Source organism: Mytilus californianus, unplaced genomic scaffold, assembly GCF_021869535.1.
Source record: "Mytilus californianus isolate M0D057914Y unplaced genomic scaffold, xbMytCali1.0.p SCAF_2, whole genome shotgun sequence".
NCBI lineage: Eukaryota > Metazoa > Mollusca > Bivalvia > Mytilida > Mytilidae > Mytilus > Mytilus californianus.
In genome coordinates this window covers 64,503,759-64,526,911 of record NW_026262668.1, presented here as the reverse complement: position 1 = coordinate 64,526,911, position 23,153 = coordinate 64,503,759, and the positions used below count along the sequence as shown (strand labels likewise).

The following is a 23,153-nucleotide window of genomic DNA, read 5'->3' as shown; positions in this document are numbered from 1 at the left end:
GGTTCTTAACCCAACCCAACTTTCATTTACAGTTCAAAGGTTACAAGAATATTTTCAAATACAATTTCTGTTAGATAATACTGTTAATTAAGAAATAATTGCAAGGTTTTTATTAATGCGAATAATGGGACTGGGTTAGTATTACAATAATAAGAACTCACATTCTGATATCTGAAAATACAGATTTCTCATTTTTGTCCATTCTTCAAAAATCGCAATCATAAATGCACACAATAATTCTGAATTTACAGTAACTAATGCAATTACTGAAGGTAAATTTAATATCTGAACTATGTGATACAACTAAAGAGTTTACAGGAATGATTATCAATATTATGGAGAAAACTAACCTCTGGTCCAGGTAATCCGTTCATGCCTTGTAGTCCAGGATCTCCCTTGTCTCCCTAGATATTAGAAAATGTCAGAATATACAAAACAATATATATTATAAATATGTTTAATCATGCCAAAAAAGGCTCTCTCATTTATTTACAAATAAAATGAACTCAAAAAGTTAAAAAATAACTTTTTCGGAGTAATATGATCTAGTCAATCTAAAACTATTAAAATTCCATGAAAATAAATTGTTATTTGTCAAAAGTCTACACTAGCAGTCTAAACTAGTATATACTGTATATGAAACTAACATAAGTAAGAGACAGATTAACATAAGCACTTGTTGCTTGTTTCTGAATCCTTCTTGCCACAATGTGAATTTTTATTGCATAAGATGCATTTAATTCCTTATTAAAATATTGCTTACACTAACTAAACTTACATTAGTTGAATGTATAGAAATGCATTTTATTGGAAAAATTCAAAAAAAATCAAATATATCTAGAAATTGCGTATCAACTTACATTTTCTCCATTTCCACCTCTTTCTCCAGTGACTCCTTGTGGACCTTGTGGTCCCTAAAATTAAAACAATGTTTAAATAATAATTACCTTACATGTATGTTTCATTATAATACGTTATTTTGATTGGCTAACAGCAATTTCGCGTCATTCTGAAATTAACCATCATTTCAAAATGAAATGCATTCATGATGACACAAGCAACAACAATAAAGTGCACAGGTAAATAAAAGAGAAACTTGATAGAAATCGTGTTTTCATGATCCTAGCAAAGAAATGTAATTATAAGTATTGAATGCTTCTTTTAGTAATTTTATAGGGTTGTAAAAGTGTTGACCATGCGCACATTTTTAGAAAAAGTGTACTTCGGTCAACGCTTTTATACACCAATAAATTTACAAAAAGAAGCATTCAATTCTTAAAAAAACACTAGGTTAGTTGACATTTTTGACTTCTTTGCTTAAATTTTTTTAGGTTCTTTTCTGTAAATCTTTTTTGGTGAATAACAAAATGTCTTCTTTGCTTAAATTTTTTTAGGTTCTTTTCTGTAAATCTTTTTTGGTGAATAACAAAGGTTGATAGAAAATGTAAATAAACTGGCTGAGTAATTGATATTTTGTTTGGTGTATCATCAAAATAATAGGAAAACTACCTCACTTTTTTCTTTTGTTGAAATATATAAAGATCTAAATGAAAGTTTGCACATGACTAGACTCTAAATAGATATATATTCTAAGATTACAGAACACAATAGTTTTATATATAGCAGCGATTTATATTCAAGTTACTTATCTACTCACAAAATTTGCAAAAATAAATCGCTTGTGAAAATTAGTTGGTTTTACAGCATTACTTTACAGATGTATCATAATTCATTTTAATTGGTTTGATTACAGTACAAACTATTACTTAAAATTACTTACAGGTGTACCTCTGCCACCGGATTGACCAGGTGCTCCATTTGGTCCGGGCTCACCCTAAAAAAACATCAGATAATATAACAGGAAAATTGAATAAAAACTAAAATCAGATTAATGATGACAGAAAATCAGAGTTTGATACGAATAAGTGATACAACTAGAGGCTCTCAAGAGCCTGTGTCGCTCACCTGTATTTACTGATGCTTTGGAAATCATGTAAAATAAGGTTAAAATCATAATTAATAGTATTAGATATTAGATATTGTAATGATATTTAAGATAATAACAAAAAACTGCAAAATTTCTGTAAAATTACTAACTCAGGGGCAGCAACCCAACAACAGGTTGTCGGATTCGTCTGAAAATTTCAGGGCAGATAAATCTAAATCTGATGAACATTTTTGCCACCTGTCAGATTTGCTCTAAATGCTTAAACCCAAAACTGCATTTTACCCCTATGTTCTACTTTTAACCAAGTTGGCCATGATGGTTGGAAGGCGGAGTCATCGGACAAATTCTTTAAACTAGATACCCTAATAATGATTATGGCCAAGTATGGTTAAATTTGTCTCAGTAGTTTTAGAGAAGAAGATTTTTGTAAAAGATTGCAAAAATTTACGAAAAATTGTTAAAAATTTACTATAAAGGGCAATAACTCCTAAAGGGGTGGACAGACAATTTTAGTCATGTGACTTATTTGTAGATCTTACTTTGCTGAACATTATTGCTGCTTACAGTTTATCTCTATCTATAATAATATTCAAGATAATAACCAAAAACTGCAAAATTTCCTTAAAATTACCAATTCAGGGGCAGCAACCCAACAATAGGTTGTCAGATTTGTCTCAAAATTTCAGGGAAGATAGATCTTGACTTGATAATCAGTTTTACCCTATGTCAGATTTACTCTAAATGCTTTGGTTTCAGAGATATAAGCCAAAATCTACATTTTACCCATATGTTCTATTTTTAGCCATGGCGGCCATCTTGGTTGGTTGGCTGGGTCATCGGACACATTTTTAAACTAGATACCCTAATGATGATTGTGGCCAAGTTTTGTTAAATTTGGCCCAGTGGTTTCAGAGGAGAAGATTTTTGAAAAAAGCTAACGACGATGGACGACAACGACGATGGACGCCAAGTGATGAGAAAAGCTCACTTGGCCCTATGGGTCAGGTGAGCTAAAAAATGTGATAATTTTATTTGCCTTTTCTGCAATGTGAAACGTAATTTGGACATTTCCATTGGCTATATGTTAGGTTATTCATGATTTTCAAAGGATGAATGATGAACATTTCCTCCATGGCAATTGATATATGCGATTTCTTCAATAAAATACAAAACACTCACACTTTCCACCTGAAAATACTGTTTTTGTCATATTTGATAACATGCTAAAGCATACACAATTTTCTTTAAATGCCTGATGTTAAAGTTTGATGCCCGAACAGGACCTATGATGCCATAATGGTATGTGCCAAAGACAAGATCAACAAGTCACGAAATTTTCTATTTAACACAAAGAGAGTATGTACCAAAAGAAATAAGTTTAACAACTTGTGAAAATCCGATATTTCTTGATTTCAACTCTTGTTATTTAAATTAATTAGTAATAATAAACTGGTCAAAGGTTCCTTTATTATCATATTGTAATTAAACAACTGGAGTTAAATATCAGGAAATATCTAATTCTCTCTCCTTAATAAACCTATAAATATGGTACAACAGAGGTTATTTGTTGTAAGTAACATCTATATATAAACTTTATAAAAACATTTTAACATACCCTTTCTCCACGTTGTCCTGCAGGTCCAGCGGGTCCTGGGCCTCCTGGAGGTCCCTACAAATAAAAATTCCCAGGTACAATTTGACTTGTATACATTAGTGTTAATAATGAATAATATATATTATTACCGGTATGGATATATGAGATCAATAAAACAAAAAAAACTTTCCCTTATACTTTCATGCAGAATTTGACAAAACCACAAAATCAAGTTCAACAAAACAAAAAACACTTTCTCTTATGCTTTCTTTCAGAATTTGACAAAACCACAATATCAAGTTCAACAAAACAAAAAATAAAATTTCTCTTATGCTTTCTTTCAGAATTTGACAAAACCACAAAATCAAGTTCAACAAAACAAAAAATAAAATTTCTCTTTTGCTTTCTTTCAGAATTTGACAAGACCACTTAATCAAGTTAAAAAAAAAACATTTTTCCACTGATTTATCAAATTCTAGTCATCTAAATATTATTTAAATATATATCAAAATAAGAATATTTACATTAAATCCCATTAATCCAACTGCTCCTGGTGGTCCTATATCACCATCAACTCCTTTTTCACCTGATTGTCCTTGAAGACCAGGTGCACCATCTGGTCCAGGGGGTCCCTTGAAAGAAAAGGAATGTTCAGTATCAAATTTACTCACAAATGCAAGTAGCATACTTTTGTATAGAACATGATTTGACTATAATTTGAAACTGTACAAATGATGATTTACATCAAGCTAATGATTTAAAACAGAGCTTTACCCTCTTTGCTGCCAAGCAATAACTGTGAAGGCTAGAATATGGAATATCAAATGAAAGTTTTTTGGTATAAATAACTTAAATCTTTTTCCTTAATTCTATAGTCATTCTAAAAACCAGTCTACTTACTGGATGTCCAACATCTCCTATGGGTCCAGGGCTACCGGTTACACCTTGTGGTCCTGCTTTACCAGGACTACCATCTTGTCCAGGTCTTCCAGCATCTCCTTGCATTCCCTATAAAGACAAAAATAAGTTAGAATAATACAGCATTTTTCTTGACATGGAAGCATATACATACCTATTTGATAGTTTAAACACTTATGTATCCAATTAATCATACTCAATTCCACTTTTTCCTGTCTTAATAGAAGGAAATGGTCTTCAAATTTGCTAAGAGTTAAATCATCAGAATCCTGGAACATGTCATCTTGCCTTTTATAACTCTAACATTTAAAAGGTTAAATCTCCACATCTTCAAGTTCCTCCTTCACAATTGAATTTATTTTCTTCTTTTATGACTATTATATCTTAATTTAATTATAGGATTGACTCACCGCTGGTCCTGGTGGACCATTAGGCCCTCTTTCTCCTGGTTGTCCTGAGTCTCCTGGCTGTCCACTTTCACCTGGTGGTCCAGATGCTCCAAGAGGTCCAGTTTGTCCCTAAAAATACAATGTAAATGTAAAACAATAAATGATTAAGACCCCTGATATATATATATATATATATATATTACTCCACACAAAACTCAGAAAAAATCAAACATAATGCAATAGCTGTTATGATAAAATAAAATCTATTAAGTTTAGATGACTATATGCCATTAAAACTATTTCGTTAATTAGAACAAATTTAATTGAGTGATAATAGCAGTGTTTATAGCAGGCTCAGTATATCATAATCATTTTTTAAGGATATTTTATTTTACAAAGAATTCAGTACTGTGGACTCATTATTAATCTATGGGACTAATTTTTCATGATTTCGTGGATATAGATAGGTTAATCGTATGGGACCAATTTTTTATGATTTCATGGATATAGGTTAATCGTATGGGACCAATTTTTCATGAATTTCGTGGATATAGGTTAATCGTATAGGACCAATTTTTCATGATTTTTCGGATATAGGTTAATCGTATGGGACCAATTTTTCATGATTTCATGAATAGTTAGGTTAATAGTATGGGACCAATTTTTCATAAATTTCATGGATATAGGTTAATCGTATGGGACCAATTTTTCATGATTTTGTGGATATAGGTTAATCGTATGGGACCAATTTTTCATGATTTCATGGATATAGGTTAATCATATGGGACCAATTTTTCATGATTTTGTGGATATAGGTTAATCGTATGGGACCAATTTTTCATGATTTTGTGGATATAGGTAAACTACAACTAACACATTTTTTATAACCTAAGTTATTTGTTGACTTTTTTTTGGCAAAACCATGAAATCAAATATCCATAAATATAAAATTTTTCCTCTATCCATGAAAATTGGTACCCTTAAAAATAAATGTATCCACAGTATCCAAAGTGTTGCATAATATCAAAACAATGTGTTCATATCAAGACTCAAAATAAAATCTCAAATATTTGCAAAATCCTAGTTTTCAAATTGACAGGTAAGTTTACCTCTAAATGGAAAGTTACTTACTTGTTCTCCATCGTCTCCCCTAGATCCCTTTAATCCAGGTTCTCCTGCAAAGCCAGGTGCTCCAGATTCTCCGGGACGACCCATGTGACCAGTCTCTCCACGTGATCCCTGAAATAAGACAATTATTACACTGCAGGTAGTTTTATACGTACAAATAAATATAAACGTATTTAAAAGGACAAATTACAGTGATGATCCCTTTTTTATGTGTTTTTGTTTAAGAATGTTTGATACATAAGAAATCTAACATTGAATTTTGCTTACACATTTTTAAAACACAATAATACATATATATAAGTGTATTTTCTTAAAATGTTGATACCTATCATTACTAATGATGTGCAAACAATGCATATATTTTGGATATCATATACCTTTTTTTAAGGTCTAGCAATCTAGAAAATAAAAATTGTAGAAATTATGATGTTATTAAAAATTATGATGTTATTAAAACAATTGTAGTTTCAAATGTGAAATCTAATATTTCTTACTTTTATGCCATCAGGTCCGGATGGGCCAGGTGGTCCATCTTCACCAGATGATCCAGACTGTCCTTGAGGTCCAACACCTCCTGGTGCTCCAGGCTGTCCAGGAAGACCTTGAGCTCCTCTGTCTCCACGGACTCCTTTCCTTCCATTCATACCAGGCCGTCCCTTTAATTACAGATGCATCTCATAATTAATTCATAAATAAGAAATATCATAGTAAGATAAAACCTAAAAAAAACTGCAGTTATGGGTCAAAATTATCATATTCTTAAATCAAAGAACCATCAATGTTGTGAGCCATCCAAGGATTACTTGTCTTTTCTACTGCACTGTATGTACCCCTTTTATAAGAATTTGAATCCAAGACAAAAAAGGCAGACAACTCTGAACTCATATCAATACAATAACACAGTCAATAGAAGAGAAAGACTTTTGTCTGGACAGTTTCTTATTTTCGTCAATCGTCAACAAGACAGCAAACCAAAGATAAAAATAACCAAAAATAATCTAAAGAGCAACATTCATTCTTCAACAATGGACAAGTGTTTGTACAATATGTCAAGGTCGTTATAATACAAAGTCCATACTACAAGTTGTGAATAAATTAAGCAGAAACAAATTATGCCTTTAACACCTATTAAATAAAAAAAATAACGTGTCAATTCCTTTAATGAAGAAAAGATTTAGTCCATGTTTTGCTATCGGAAAATGAGTATTTTAAATTTAATAAGCATCTTCGTAAATTGTGTTAAAGTATAAGGTTTTTTTTAATTTAGGGATAGCAATAACAAAAGAATACCCCATATTTGTGTCTACATAGGGGTCAACAAAAAAGTTACATATATTTCCATCCAATATTTATGCTCAAATGTTCAGACAGTCTTATTAGTAGGAGTTTCTACTATTATGTCTTAATTACATTTGGTCCTGGTGGTCCACCTTGTCCTGCAATTCCGGTTGACCCTTGTTCTCCTTTAGGTCCAGCGAACCCTCTTGCTCCTTTGGCCCCTGATAATCCAGGTATACCCTAAAATATACAATTATTTAAAAATTATACTGAGTTTGATGACATCCTGTTTGATAAAATTACCCTTACAAATCTTTTTTTTCTTCTGACCATATACCATAGTAAGGTACTGTAAGATGCAGATTTACCAAATAGAAAAATTGTAAAAAAAATATACATCAAGAACAAAATCAACTTTATAGCTAAGACAGTTAGTACCATACTAATTTTCATGCAAATTCAATAGAATGTGAACAACTTTAATTGGATAAAAATATTTATTGAACAATTTTTTTTCTGAAACTTTAATACAAATGAAAGGATAAAAATATTTATTGAACAATTTTTTTCTGAAACTTTAATACAAATGAAAAACGGTTGGAACTGAAGACAACTATGATTTATGTTGACATCTACCCTGCAGTCCTGAAAAGTCATTTGAGTGAATCCTTACCCCTGGTCCTGGCAAGCCTGCTTCTCCCACTACTCCTTGTTGACCTCTCTCTCCTGGGGAACCACGAGCTCCATTCTCTCCAGTTGAACCAGCATCACCATTTTCTCCTTTTGGAGCAGGCTCTCCCATTATACCAGAAGGACCGGGTGTACCAGGTGGTCCTCGAGGTCCTTGTTTTCCTTCATTTCCATCTGATCCTGGGTTTCCAGATTCTCCCTTAAAAGTTTCATGAGACAAAAATCACATACCAGTAAGCAAAAAATTACATTATTATCAAACCTTCAAAATAATTTATGTAGTTTTCAGGTGAAAACTTTTTTTTTTAATCAGGATAAAATAAAATGCTCCGCAGGGCGCAGCTTGATACGACCGCAGAGGTCGAACCCTGAACAGTTGGGGCAAGTATGGACACAACATTCGGTTTATTCCCGATTGTCCCACTTTTTAAAATTTTAGAGTTCTGATTGTCCCACATGAAAAGTTCTGATTGTCCCACATTATTTTATGAAGTAAAATGTTCTTAGATAAACAATGTAACTGTTGTTTGTTTTGCTAAATAAACAAGAATTAATTTATTGCACATTTAATATTAATTTTATAGAAGTATAAAAAAAATGTTTTTTAAATCATTAGATTAATGCACTTTTGATTAAAAAAAATTTATTTCTGATTTATGAAATATATATACAATGTTACGTTATCTATAAAAAAAATTTCAATACCGTAATTTTAATTACATTTTCTCTATAAAGTTTTTGAATAAATAATGCATGCAATTCTAAAAAAAAAAGGTATAAACTCATTTACATTCTACACTTTACACGAACTTGGTGATGGAGAGATTTTTTCAGAAGTCTTTACAATTTTACTAGGGAAGTCAGAGGACATTAATACAACATTCTCTGCACTATTGAAGACTGCTAACACCCAACGTCAGATTCACCTGAACCCAACAACTTCCTTTTTTTGATAACGAAGCTGTTGTCTAGAAATCTGGCAGATCATCCTTTCTAAGAATCAATATCAAAGGTTGTTTTTCCAATATTCCCAGTGTCTTTGCCATAAAGTGCAGTCAACAGGACTCGTCACCAACTATAAAGAAGAACCAGACTTCCATAAAAAAAAAGATGTGGTATGATTGCCAATGAGACAACTCTCCAAAAAAGACTAAATGACACAGAAATTTACAACTATAGGTCACAATACGGCCTTCAACAATGAGCAAAGCCCATACAGCAGAGTCAGCTTTAACGGTCCCATATGAAAAATGTAAAAACATTCAAACTAGAAAAACTAACGACCTAATTTATGTACAAAATAATGAACGAAAAACAAATGTGTTACACAGTAACAAACGATAACCACTGAATTACAGGCTCCTGACTTGGGACAGACACATACAGAACGTGGCGGGGTTAAACTTATTTGAAGGCGCCAATCCTCCCACTAACCTGGGACAGTGTTGTAACAGTACAACATAAGAATAAACTAAAAAAAATAAGTTGAAGAAGGCTTATCTCATCAGATGGGTACAGACAGAAATACATCTAACAAATCACAGAGTGGACATGGACGTGGACGGCTACTTATACATCCCCACAACAAAGACACTAAGTACAGATCTTAGAGTACTCGCAGTTACTGACAGCTAGTTCAAAGCCAATAAAAACTAATTAAAAAAATCATGCATCTAAGACTAAAATTTTATGATTTCATATTATATTCCATGTTTGATGATACTTCAATTGTACCTACTACATGTGCAAAATATAATATGTAAGTATTATTATTTGTTCATTTTTTTTTTTTTATATTTTATAAGTTACAGTGATTAGTAACCTGTAATTAACTGATACAGACTATAAAAACAAATTAATCACTATCAAAACAATTCCCAATTGTCCCACATTTAAACTTCCCAATTGTCCCACAAACATATTCCCGATTGTCCCACAAAATTTCATTACTTTTTTACCTGTAATTTCAAAAAGTGGGACAATCGGGAAGACACCCAACATTCAAGCTTGATACAGCTTTGCATTTGGATTATGATTAAATATTTGACACAGCATAGGTTTCTGACACAGAATGAATGTGGTCTAAGAACTTAAAAATTTTAAATTGGACATTCACCTATTATGGTCCAATATCCAAAATCTAAATACATGGTTAGATTCAGCATATCAAAGAACCCCATATATTCAATTTTTGTTGAAATCAAACAAAGTTTCATTTTGGACCCCGATTTAGACCAACTTGAAAACTGGGCCCATAATCAAAAATCTAAATACATGTTTAGATTCAGCATATCAAAGAACCCTAAGAATTCAATTTTTGTTAAAATCAAACTAAGTTTAATTTTGGACCCTTTGGACCTTAATGTAGACCAATTTGAAAACGGAACCAAAAATTAAGAATCTAAATACATGGTTAGATTCGGCATATCAAAGAACCCCAATAATTCAATTTTTGATGAAATCAAACAAAGTTTCATTTTGGACCCTTTGGACCTCAATGTGGACCAATTTAAAAACGGGGCCCAAAATTCAAAAACTAAATACACAGTTAGATTCAGCATATTAAAGAACCCCAAGAATCAAGAGTAAAACCCCATTGAAATTGGTCAAGAAATAAGCAATTTATACGAAGTATCTTCTTTTGCACAATACTGTGCAATTAAATATTTCTTGCTATTGCGCAATACTGTACAATTGACAATTTCTTGCTATTGCGCAATATTGTGCTATTGGATATTTCTTGCTATTGCGTAATACTGTGCAATTGAAGATTTCTTGCTATTGCGCAATACTGTGCAATTGAAGATTTCTTGCTATTGTGCAATACTGTGCAATTGAAAATTTCTTGCTATTGCACAATACTTATTATATAATAATTTACACATCCTGTTTGGTGTGTATCTCCTACCATATCATTATTATTTGCTTTTAAATATAAATCAGAAATAACCAACTTAAAATGGAAAATTTTAAAAGAAAAAAAAAATGAAAAAAAGAAAAATCCCCCCCCCCCCCCCCCCCAAATTTTTTGAACCCCTTTATGATTCATCACCCCCAAACTCAATCCCAGCCTTCCCTTTGTGGTATGGTACCTTGCAGTACAATTTCAGAGAGATCCATACACTTGAACACAAGTTATTGTCTGGAAACTAGAAAAATGTGTTTTTTGGCCCCTTTTTGGCCCCAAATTCCTAAACATTTAGGGCAATTACCCCCAAACTCAAACCCAGCTTTCCCTTTGTGATATGGAACCTTGTAGTACAATTTCAGAAAGATCCATACACTTACACACAAATATGTCCTGAAACTAGAAAAATGCTTGTTTTTTTGCCCCTTTTTGGCCCCTAATTCCTAAAATATTGAGGCAATTACCCCCATCATCAATCCCAGCCTTCCCTTTGTGGTATGGTACCTTGCAGTACAATATCAGAGAGATCCATACACTTGAACACAAGTTATTGTCTGGAAACTAGAAAAATGCTTATTTTTGGCCCCTTTTTGGCCCCCAATTCCTAAACGTTTCGGCAATTACCCCCAAACTCAATTCCAGCTTTCCCTTTGTGATATGGAACCTTGTAGTTCAATTTCAGAAAGATCCATACACTTACACACAAGTTATTGTCATGAAACTAGAAAAATGCTTGTTTTTTTCCCCTTTTTTGGCCCCTAATTCCTAAAATTTTGAGGCAATTACCCCCAAAATCAATCCCAGCATTCCTTTTGTGATATGGAACCTTGTGGTACAATGTCAGAGAGATCCATACACTAACACACAAGTTATGTCTGGAAGTTACAAAAACGCTTATTTTTGGCCCCTTTTTGGCCCCTAATTTCTTTACTGTTGGTACCATAACCCCCAAAATCAATCCCAACTTTCCTTTTGTGGTATTGAACCTTGTGGTAAAATTTCATAGAGATCCATTCACTTAAACTAAAGTTAGAGTGTGAAAACCAATGTGTTTTCGGACGACGCCGGACGACGCCGACGAAAACGACGCCAACATCATACCAATATACGACCACAAAAATTTTTTTGCGGTCGTATAAAAAAGTGCTCACACATTACAACTCATCACTGTCAAACTAACCAAATATGAAGTCATTCTATTTATAGTAGTTCAACAAATGTTTGACAAATGGCAAGTTGTTTGACTGATAGACGAGGTGATTGCAATATGGCCCCCACTCTACAGTGTAGGTATTGCGGTATGCAAATTTAGAAGATCTATTTATGAGAGATTATCCCTTTTTCCATTCAAATCATTCTTTCATTACAGTTAATCCTTTAAGAATTTACAAAACTGTGGACTCATTTATCTTTCGTGGTTAACAATTTTAGAGGATCGAGTAAAAATTGTATTTTCATGTACTGTGAAAGTACTTTTGTTAGTGGGTATCAATTTTCGTGGGTTGAGCAAAAGTTACATGTTCGTGGGTTCTTTAATTCGTGGATTTTTCGTTTTCTGAAGAAAAAAAAATTTATTAAATTTTTAATAAAATAATTGCTTTCAGAAATAAGCCATAAACATGTCATTTAAAGAAAAAGGTTGCATAAGAAATGCTACAAATATACTTTGAATTAATACTTATGAAATAGAAAAGAAAGCCCAATATGAAATTATAAATTTTTTTAGTGAGAAATATGAGGAGATAAAATGAACACTTCATCATCATATATCTTCACTGGAAGTCTGACTTTCATCTTTCAAAACCAATTTTTTCATGAGAATAAAACGGTTAAAAGTCGTACAACTTATGTTAATTAAAGATTAAAATCCAACTGAAGTTGTACATGCTACACTGGTGCTACTACACTGCATATAGTTCATAATGCATTTGCTGATATTCAATGTTTTCTCTAGATTACTATGATTTGCCCGTATCTATGTAATCAAACCTACAGGGGATCTTTCCATGTGTTTTTTTTTTTGGACAACAGTTGTAATATTTCGTTGGACACTTAAATTCGTGGATAAAGCCGTCCACAAATACCACGAAAATCTGTACCTCAGGAATAAAAGTACTTTCACAGTAATTTGATTCCCTTGTTTTAATTGCCAAAGTCTGCACACAATCTTATATAGAAAAATTGTACTTTGTTGAAGTTTAAATTTGTGGTTCGCCTTTATCTTCAAAATCCACGAATTATCAAGAATCCACATATCATATGATAAACCATATGTCATCTGAAGGAGATTTAAAAGGTCTAAACAAGGCATGTTCTAAATTAATTAAAACTATTTTTTTATCAAATTTATCAAATGCATTGCACTTTTTTTTAGAATACTTACGATGTCACCTTTAGGTCCCCTTTCTCCTCTTTGTCCTCTCATTCCTTGTTGACCCTATTGAAGCATACATCATAACATTAAAAATATTAATATTTTAGCACATTTGATAAAATACTTGGCATTAATAATAATAATAATAATAATAATTATTATTTATTTAAAGAGTGTTACACAGTTAGCTATAAAACTAATCTTCCCTGAGGCCCTCATGAAATACAATGAAATATATCAAACAATTACAAAATTATAAATGAAACAAACACACATATATGAAAAAATGAAATAAAAAATTGTTATGAAATATAGTTTTCAAAACAGGTAAAAATTACAAATTCATATAGTGTTGGCAACATTCAAATTACCTCACCAATATCTTAAGTTTGAGTAAGTGTGTGAAAATTATTATGCATATAAAATTACACAGCTTCTTAATGTTCCAACAAGTAATTTTTGAATAACATAAAATAGAAGAGAGGAGATCCATGAGATAACAATCTATTAAAAAATCTAGAAATAAGAATGTGTCCATAGTACATGGATGCCCCACTCGCACTATCATTTTCTATTTTCAGTGGACCGTGAAATTGGGGTCAAAAACTCTAATTTGGCATTAAAATTAGAAAGATCATATCATAGGGAACTTGTGTACTAAGTTTCAAGTTGATTGGACTTCCAACTTCATCAAAAACTACCTGGACCAAAAACTTTAACCTGAACCGGGACAGACCGACGGACTGACAGACAAACGGATGAATGGACACACAGACCGAAAAAATAATGCCCCTAGGTGGGGCATAAAAATTTGTGTCTTTTTCTTCCTTATATTTGTATGAGAAATATGAAGAATATTTTCCATTGCAAATATTTCTGTCTTCATTTGAAGTTGCTTATCGTCGTTTATTGACTACAACATACACTTGTATAACTTGTTTAACAATCATCAAAGATTTTCACTTCTGTTAACATTTTGTTATTTTGCAAACAATCAAGTTAACTTGAAGTTTAAACTGCCTACAAACAGATGTAAAAACTGGAGTTTTCTGAAGTAGTAATGTTTTATTTGTTTGAAATACATATTCACAAAGTATGTGTTGATCATTCTGTTTACAAATAAATGGGAAATGTGTCCATGGGACACAGATGATGCCCCCGCTTGCATATCATATAAAGTTATAAAGGGACATAATTGAAGAACTTTAAAAGTGACACTACCAAAATTTGTACTTGATCTGTATGTTGTGGTAATAAGCATTGTGTATAAGTTTCATAACATTTGGTTGAGGCAAACTAAAGTTAGAGAACAGAAACCAACTTTGGGACGTACGTACGGACGGACAAGGGTTAAACTTAATGCCCCCTCTGCTACGGCATAAAAATGCTCTATGGTTCCCATGACAACATATATTAACTTACCGGTGGACCCTCAGGGCCTACATCACCTTGCTGCCCACGATCACCTGGTGGTCCCTTAAAAAGATAATCAAATACAGTGTCAATAGTAGTCAGCAAATAATGAACATGGCAACTAAAATTCTCAGCATTCTAATGACAAATATTTTTCATTACTTTTCATCCTTCATGAGAGCATGTTTATCAGTAACAATGACTTTAATAAACACTGAAGTGACTCTGACAAACATGTTCAACTGTCTAAAACTACTCTAATAATTAATACCTGTACAATTCTTCAAACAAACAAAAAAACAGTGTCTCAAGAATCTGAAAACAGCAGAACTAATTTATTTGACCTAATTTATTCTTAAAATGTTTGGACTTTATTCTTTTTTTCGATGTCATGTTTTTTTTAGAAAAATTGCTAAATTAACAGCAGAAGTGTGCCTCTGGTATATGTCAAAGTGACAGAGAGCAGCCCAATTATAATCAAAAGAGGTGTGAGGTACTCAAGGTGAGGTACATGTTAAAGGGAGAGAAGCCCAAAATCACCATAAAAAAAACCCAAAAAACCCAGAAGATAACAAAACCAAGCTATGAATGACAATTATTACTTACTCTTTCTCCATCCCTCCCAGCTCCACCAGTTGGTCCTGGGGCTCCAGGCTCTCCAGGGGTACCAGGTTCTCCAACCACACCAGGAATTCCTCGCTCTCCCTAAATTACAAAATTAAAATGCATTAATTCTTTTAAAACAAATTTGGAGAAAAAATAAATGGGGAATGTGTCCATGGGACACAGGTGATGCCCCCCTTGCATATAACGTTATAAAGGGACATAACTCACGGACTGTAAAAGTGATGCTACCCAAATTTGTACATGATCTGAGTTTTGTGGTAATAAGCATTGTCTATAAGTTTCATAATATTTGGTTGAGGCAAACTAAAGAAAGAGAACGGAAACGAAAAATTCAGCAATTTTTCCATTTGTAAAGGGGCATAACTCTAGAACGGTTAAAGTGACACCACCAAAATTCAAACTTGATCTGTGTTTTGTGGTATAATAAGCATTGTGTATAAATTTCATAACATTTGGTTGAGGCAAACAAAAGTTAGAGAACAGAAACCAATTTTGGGACGTACAGACTTACGTACGTACGTACGTACGTACAGACAGACAAGGGTAAAACTTAATGCCCCCTCCGCTACGGCAGGGGCATAAAACTTTCTATGAAATATTTTGTTCACCATTATGGACCTTTTAAGAACAAAAACCATTGATACACATACATTAATGAATTGGTTAAGCAGGTCATTTAACATTCATAACATTCAAGCAAGATCATACAAGAAATGACATTTCAATAAATTTCTCATTTACCAAACCCAGAACAAAGAAAATTATTCCTGAATTTGTTACAAAATTTTAAGAGGTTTATGGTCAGCAATGTATTTTTAAAGATTATTTTTCTGAACATTCCAGTTTGCTAATGATATATATAGCTTATTAAAATTCATTTCAAAATCAGGGTGAATAAAAAAAATTTGCATTATGTAATTATAAACAAAGTATACTTACATTTGCTCCTGTGCGTCCAGTTTTGCCTGCATCTCCAGGGGGTCCAGGCTCTCCTGGTTTACCGGGCTCCCCTCTCCCTCCTGGTATTCCTGGAGCTCCCTACAGTATATGAAAGAATGTGATTTTACCTCAATCCGAAAAAAAATCAGGTCTGGTACAAGTTAAAATGAAGAAACAAGAGTGTCTTCAAGCAAATATATAATTCTTATCAACCTCAATAATTGATATAAATAAGGTACAGTATGTTTATTATAATAAGAGAGTTGTTTCAATTTGGTGGTTGAAAAAGATCTTTCAAGTGACATTTTTCTATTCATCCCGACCTAGTTTTTCACACTAGGGTGAGTTAAACAAACGGCATGATTTAAATAAATTTTTGCATAAAAAATTCAACAAAACTCTTCTAGTTTGACCCCCTCACCCTGTTCAACACCTCTCTTAGGTGACAACACTCATAAGTTGATCAGTTTTCATGCAGATGATTTTATATTGATCCCAAGATATCATATGACATTTACATGTGACTTTTTTAAGTAAAAAAATTAAATCGGACACACTCAAAACTCAAGTATAAAATAATAATAATAATAATAAATATAGGACTTACAATAAATCCTGTTGCACCAGCATTTCCATCAGGTCCTCTGCCACCTGCCTCTCCCTGAAATAAATAAAAAATAACTCAAGTCACAACAATAATATAAAACTGTCATACATCTTAATGTATTTGCAATTTACTATTTCATCTGTCAAATCCAAATCTAAATGTTTGAAGAATATGCATTTTCTAATAGTTGAAATGATAGAACAAAATTACAAAATTACAAAATTACAAAAAAATGTTTCTATTTCGAATGCAGGTAAAAATCAATGTTAGTATTTTGAACAGAACCATTCTAATGTTTATCACTTTAATTTTAGAATTATTTACAGGATGAACATACTAATACTCACTAAAATAAATATTATAATATTTTTTTTACAAAAAAAAGCTGCATCCATATTAAACATTTTGAAAATCAAAACTCAATAATAAAATTTCTTAGAAAGATTTAAAAATATGTAACATACAGTTGCTCCTGGTGGTCCAGTATTTCCTCTTTCTCCAGCAGGTCCATTGTCTCCATCTGGTCCACGTGGACCTTGGCCTCCTGGATTTCCATCTTTTCCTGGAGGTCCCTATATAATGAAATATATATTTATACCTGAGACTGACAAATACAAGTTTTTTAAAATGTAATAGATCTTTTGGTCGAAAAATGTATGGTATTCAGGTGTATTTACAAGATAGAAAATTATCTGATTTGAAAATGTGGAGAAAACAATATGATGTAATACCTGGCCTTGCCGTCATAAAACTTTTGAGTATGATTATCGTATTCAGACTCGGAATTCAACCAATCAAAATGATGGATTTTGTGTTTTGAGCACAAATTTTGTACTTCGAGTACTGAGTAAAGTTTTATGAACATAGGCCCTGATGTACACTATCTTTTTGAAGATTATTAATTAAGTAAAAAACTAACAAAATTGAATAAACAGCTGCACCATGAGCGCATGATACGCCTGTACTTTTTCAAAGAATAAAGTTCAAAGTTGAAATCTCAAATACTGTGTATTGTACATACCCTTGAGCCTTGGTTTCCTTGTGGACCTTGAGTTCCAGCAGGTCCAGGGATGCCAGGGGCTCCCATCTCTCCTGGTCTTCCATCATTGCCAGTGACTCCCTAAAATTAATTTACAAACATGTGAAATATCAATTCTATAAATAAATTTTTCATTTACAGGATGAACATACTAACACCCACTAAAACCATCAGTTTTTTCATTAAACCATATGAAGACCTTATTAATTATATCATTAAATTATTTATTGCCTTTTTCATTCCTTTAAATCACTTTTTCTTATTTTATTTAAATTGTGAAACCATAGTTAGCAGTATCAACATTTAATTTCATTTTCCAGTACAATGTATTATATATACATCTACATAAGGATTGCGTAATGCTTTATTTCAACGTTATTTCCTTAAATGTTGCGAAGTGTGATTGTAATGTGACGTTTCTACTAACAATATTTATTTTGTTAGATTGTATATATGTTTACTGTGAATGAGGAATGAAACCGGTAGGAACAATGTGAAAAATGTGAACAATGTGAACGATGTTTAATACAACAATATATATGCATTTTCTTAAATATATATATTATTAGTAACATAGTGTGCTAGTGACCTAATACCATATATTAGGTCAGTAAATTCAATACCCCATATATATGGTATAAGGTCACTTGCACATTATGTAACGAATTTATCTTACCGACTATCTTAGCATGTGGTATTTAGACTAGTGGCCTATCAAAGTGATCAAGTCTTCAATAATTAGTATTAAGAACCTACTTCATTTGGTCTATAAAAAACAAATGCCAACAATAACAACTTGTTAGCTTTAAATGTGTTTTATGAATTTATTTCAATCGTTCATCATCAATTTCTTCGTCTGTTGAAACCTTTCAGATTTTTCGTCAACACCGTGTTATTTTTATAAAGGGACACAACGCCACTACTAACCTTGTATTGAAATAAGCCCCGCCTACTAACCACATATGAAATATACACGGTCTCCACGTGGTTGCTTTTAACCAATCATATTTTCTAGAAATGTATAGGAGGTAAGATAAATATATATAATATGCCAAGAAAATCAACCTAACAATGATAGAGTAGATATCTATATATATAACATGAAACTCACTGCAGGTCCAGGTCTGCCAGCCATACCATCTAACCCTGGTCCTCCACTACCTCCCTTTATAAATAAATTAATATCATTATTACTCTAAATTAAATTTAAATAGTCATTTGCATATATTATTACAAAAAACATTTTTTGTTTTTTTTGTTTGTTAATTTCTTGATGCTGACTGATTAAGTGAATATAAACATTTTAATAAAATTTAACTAACAAGTTGTGCTAATTATAAAATATCTCATCCATTATATTACTTACTCTTTCAAGTTCAATAAAAAAAAAAACACAACTTGAAAAATATCCAATGAAAATAACTTGATTATGATACAAAACCTAATACTTAACATCTGCCAAAAATTAATAGTAAACTTTCTTTTATATATTAACGTTGCTTTCTGCATTAACCGGATGTTCCTTCTTCTTGTTTTTGATTTTTTGCCAGATATTCGGAATCCTCTGGTTTTATTCATATAGTGCCATTAAAATTTTTGCCCGCAAAACCCTACTTTTCTTTTCATAATTTTATCACATATAGTTTGAAAAGCCATTTTTGAAAATCATATAAAATCCTTATTTTTTCATAGTTTTTGAAAGAGAGAAGGTGCCTATGTTAAATGTACGAAAAATCTAGAGGGAATCACTTCCCGCCAAATTTTCAATGGCGTATATCTCAAAAACAAGCACACAGACCCTTCATTTTTTTTTCTGCTTTTTTAGTTTATTTATTTATATAATTTATAACAGTCTTTTAAAAAGCTTGTTATTTTGAAACAGAGAAGCAAACTTCCTTAATTCAAATCAAATAAAGATAAGGAATCAAATAACTGTTATTGCAGGTCAAATTTCTGAAATGAAATGTTGAACTTACTCTTGCTCCTCTAGCTCCTGGACCTCCCTGTCTGCCTGGTTCTCCCTGAAATTGAATAAAAAACTATTGGTCCCAGGTTAAACCTTTACAAAAAGATGAAAAATAAAATACAGTATATCTTTTATAAGCTGATATGTTTTAATAACATATACAAAGACCCAAAGTACAAAATAGAACTGAAAATATAAAACCATATCAGCAGTTTATTACATACACTTCGACCGTAGCACTTTTGTGGATAATGAGTTCACTGGGGTCCATTCTACATGCAGACTACAGTCCAATATATCTATCAGCATCCCTCAGTCTTTCAGGTCAAGAAAAAGGACGAAAAAATTGACACTTTTCACACCAGATGACTTCCTGTTGCTGGTTTTATTTACCGGTAGTCTCCTTGTTTCAACATTTTCCTGATCTCCTAAATGATTTATTTTCTTAAGTTGTCTTACTTCTAATATCTGTCACTGTCCCTCTGTTTAATATTTTTACTTACTAATGCTCCAGGTTCTCCTCGTCTTCCTCTGGGTCCAGTCTCTCCTTCTTCTCCTGAGGTACCAGGTTCTCCAATAGCACCAGGATATCCTCTCGGTCCAGTTGATCCCTATACAAATATTTTGATCAGATCAGTTACATAAAAGTTAATAGTAGTTTTCAATAGTACCTACTTATCTGTTAAAATTTCTTTAAATCTTCAACATAACCTTGACAAACAGCAGTGGGTCACTCCCAAACTTGTATTTTTACAAGCGACAAACAAATTACAAAACAGACTAAAATAAAAAAATATTCATTGAAATATTTGATAGAATTTTATAAAAGTAACAAATAATTTTCCTTTTGACTAAGCTTTTTTAAGTTCATGAAACCTGCATGTTTGCATGATATTCTACTCATCCATGGATTTTTTTAAAAAGCTGAATCAAATTCTTCCAGAACTTTACAGTGTTTAAATGACAATTCCTAAAAAGTATGTTATAAAGCAGTCATAGTAAGTAAACACATATACCAACCCTTTCTCCAGGTGGCCCTAATGGTCCAGGCTCTCCTAATGTTCCTCTTTGTCCTCGTTTTCCTTCCTTTCCAGGAGGTCCAGGTGGTCCACGGTTTCCTCCGGATCCATGGAGTCCTTTTGGTCCACGTTCTCCTTTGAATCCTGACTCTCCAGGTTGACCCTATTTTGATAAAAAAAAATCTTATCTTATAACACATTCTTTAAGATAACTAGACATAACAAGGAAGCTATATTGCTTACTAAGTACCTTATAATATTGCCTCAATCAGTCCAATAGCTGTGATCATAAATGTTTCCATGAAGGTCATGTAGAGGATTTTCCCAATAACAATTTAGGTCTAATTTTACTTTCTACCCTATTTTAAGAAAGGTAAACTACCATGTTGATGGACTGTAACACTTACCTGATAAAATTCTTGAGGGGATTTCTAGATTAAAACTTATTTGTCAAATTTGTTAATTGTTTTAAGTAATAATGGCAGCCATATTGGATGACAAATTTGTTATTCATCAATAAATATTCTAGAGCTTCTTGAATATGTCTTTTCAGAGGTTTGGTAGCATTAAACTTAACAAGATTTTTCTGATTTTTTGTAAAATTTCCTACTTTTTTTAATGATGGTTGTCACTAAATTCATAAAGGAACTTTACAACATTTTTCAGAATTTTTGCAGTTTTTTTTACTTTTTTTTATTAATGATAGTTTATTCACACTTATTTCATAAAGGAAGTCATGAATGTATTGTTTTTTTTTCTTCAAAATTCTGGAAGCAAGTGGTTCATTATTTGATTTGAATTCTTTTTTTAAAAAAGATATTAATGTTTGATTTGCAGTGCATTGGAAATGAACCTTAATTCCAAAAAGAATCCTCAAGGTGTCATATCTATAAAGTTTGAAAGCATCTGGACCTTTACCAATTTTTTCATAAGTATGTAAATAAACAGAAAAACTTTAAAAAAATTTAATGAAGCAAAAAGACCATGACTTGAAAACAAGATAATTACCAGATTTACATTATATTTTATAATTTCAAATTCTGAATACTCAGTACTGTAGCTGGAAACTTTCAAGGCTTGAGACATAACTTAACATTTCAAAACACCAGATAATTTTTCTTGCTAGTACTTTTCTACTTACAGGGGCACCCTTGGCTCCTAGTGAACCTGGACTTCCGTTTAAGCCAGATGGTCCTCTTGGTCCAGGATATCCTGGGGATCCTGCTGGTCCTGGGTCTCCCTAAGCATAAAACTCAGTCAATAAATACAAAATATAATGTCTATTAAAAAATTTTATATGTAATATTTAGCTGTTTATATATTATATTTTCAATCAAATGCACTTCAAAATATAAATATTGCTTCTAATTTCACATAATCTATATATCAAGATATCTTTTTTTTTTTGTATTTCTTTTCAAAAATATACCTCAACAGAAAATGGTATTAATTCTGACTCAAATTTACGCAATGAACAAATTCGATCATTCTAACTTGAGTAGTTTACTTACAGAAGCACCTTTTTCTCCATTCATTCCAGTTAAACCATCAGTCCCAGCTAATCCCTCTGCACCTGGAGGTCCAGATATACCAGGGTCTCCCCTAGCACCTTGCAGTCCTTGCGTTCCTTTTGGTCCTCCTGCACCAGCATCACCCTTGAATTGAAATAATTCCAATTAAAATTGAACACTTTTTATCTGAAACCTTAAGATTAAAAAAAGTTGTAGAAAATTATCTCAGAGGTATTCCATGAAGCATACTTTCAGTATGCTATAAAACTTTTTTCCTGGAGTCAACAATGTTTTCCTGTCTGTTTCAAAGGTTACTTAAAATTTGTTTTCAAATTTGTTGTACCGGTAATTTAATTTTTTACCAGAATGTGAAAATTAAAATTTTTACCTTAGAACCTGGCATGCCAGGCATTCCAGGTGGTCCAGATCGTCCAACTGGTCCAGACTCTCCTGGGGCACCAGCAAGGCCATCAACTCCTGGTAATCCCTAAAAATTAAAGGAGAAATAATCATTACTATTTACGATGAATTAATTACATTAGGATGTATCAATTGTGTTTTAATTCCTTTTTTCTTTTCTAGTTTTTTTTCTATTGTGATCACTTTCTGATCCACTGGATTAATATGCAAGCTTAGCACAATCTGACTTGTCTAAAAAAACTTTCATGAAAATACTTACTGGCGATCCAGAACCTCCATCAGTTCCACGTTCACCTTGCAATCCACGCTGTCCTTGGGGACCATTTGGACCATGAGCTCCTGGGGATCCAGAACTTCCCTAAAGCATAACAAGATAAAAAGTTAC

At 32.2% G+C, this 23,153-nt stretch overlaps 1 protein-coding gene across 1 annotated transcript in view; it reads right to left on the bottom strand.

Annotated features, from left to right (window-relative positions):
* Positions 1–23,153, bottom strand: part of LOC127730239 (collagen alpha-1(I) chain-like) — a 46,061-nt gene that overhangs the window by 10,136 nt on the left and 12,772 nt on the right. The window contains exons 14-39 of the mRNA XM_052238535.1: positions 23,028–23,126; positions 22,737–22,835; positions 22,349–22,492; positions 21,979–22,077; positions 20,839–21,000; positions 20,322–20,429; positions 19,829–19,873; positions 18,964–19,017; positions 17,835–17,933; positions 17,278–17,385; positions 16,814–16,867; positions 16,207–16,305; positions 15,247–15,345; positions 14,650–14,703; positions 13,237–13,290; positions 7,929–8,144; positions 7,388–7,495; positions 6,472–6,633; positions 5,981–6,088; positions 4,871–4,978; positions 4,443–4,550; positions 4,067–4,174; positions 3,564–3,617; positions 1,781–1,834; positions 861–914; positions 351–404 (exon numbers count right to left, since the gene is read on the bottom strand). Of these exons, the coding sequence (XP_052094495.1) occupies positions 351–404; positions 861–914; positions 1,781–1,834; positions 3,564–3,617; positions 4,067–4,174; positions 4,443–4,550; positions 4,871–4,978; positions 5,981–6,088; positions 6,472–6,633; positions 7,388–7,495; positions 7,929–8,144; positions 13,237–13,290; positions 14,650–14,703; positions 15,247–15,345; positions 16,207–16,305; positions 16,814–16,867; positions 17,278–17,385; positions 17,835–17,933; positions 18,964–19,017; positions 19,829–19,873; positions 20,322–20,429; positions 20,839–21,000; positions 21,979–22,077; positions 22,349–22,492; positions 22,737–22,835; positions 23,028–23,126 (2,511 nt within the window). The remainder of the gene's footprint in view (positions 1–350; positions 405–860; positions 915–1,780; positions 1,835–3,563; positions 3,618–4,066; positions 4,175–4,442; positions 4,551–4,870; positions 4,979–5,980; positions 6,089–6,471; positions 6,634–7,387; positions 7,496–7,928; positions 8,145–13,236; positions 13,291–14,649; positions 14,704–15,246; positions 15,346–16,206; positions 16,306–16,813; positions 16,868–17,277; positions 17,386–17,834; positions 17,934–18,963; positions 19,018–19,828; positions 19,874–20,321; positions 20,430–20,838; positions 21,001–21,978; positions 22,078–22,348; positions 22,493–22,736; positions 22,836–23,027; positions 23,127–23,153) is intronic.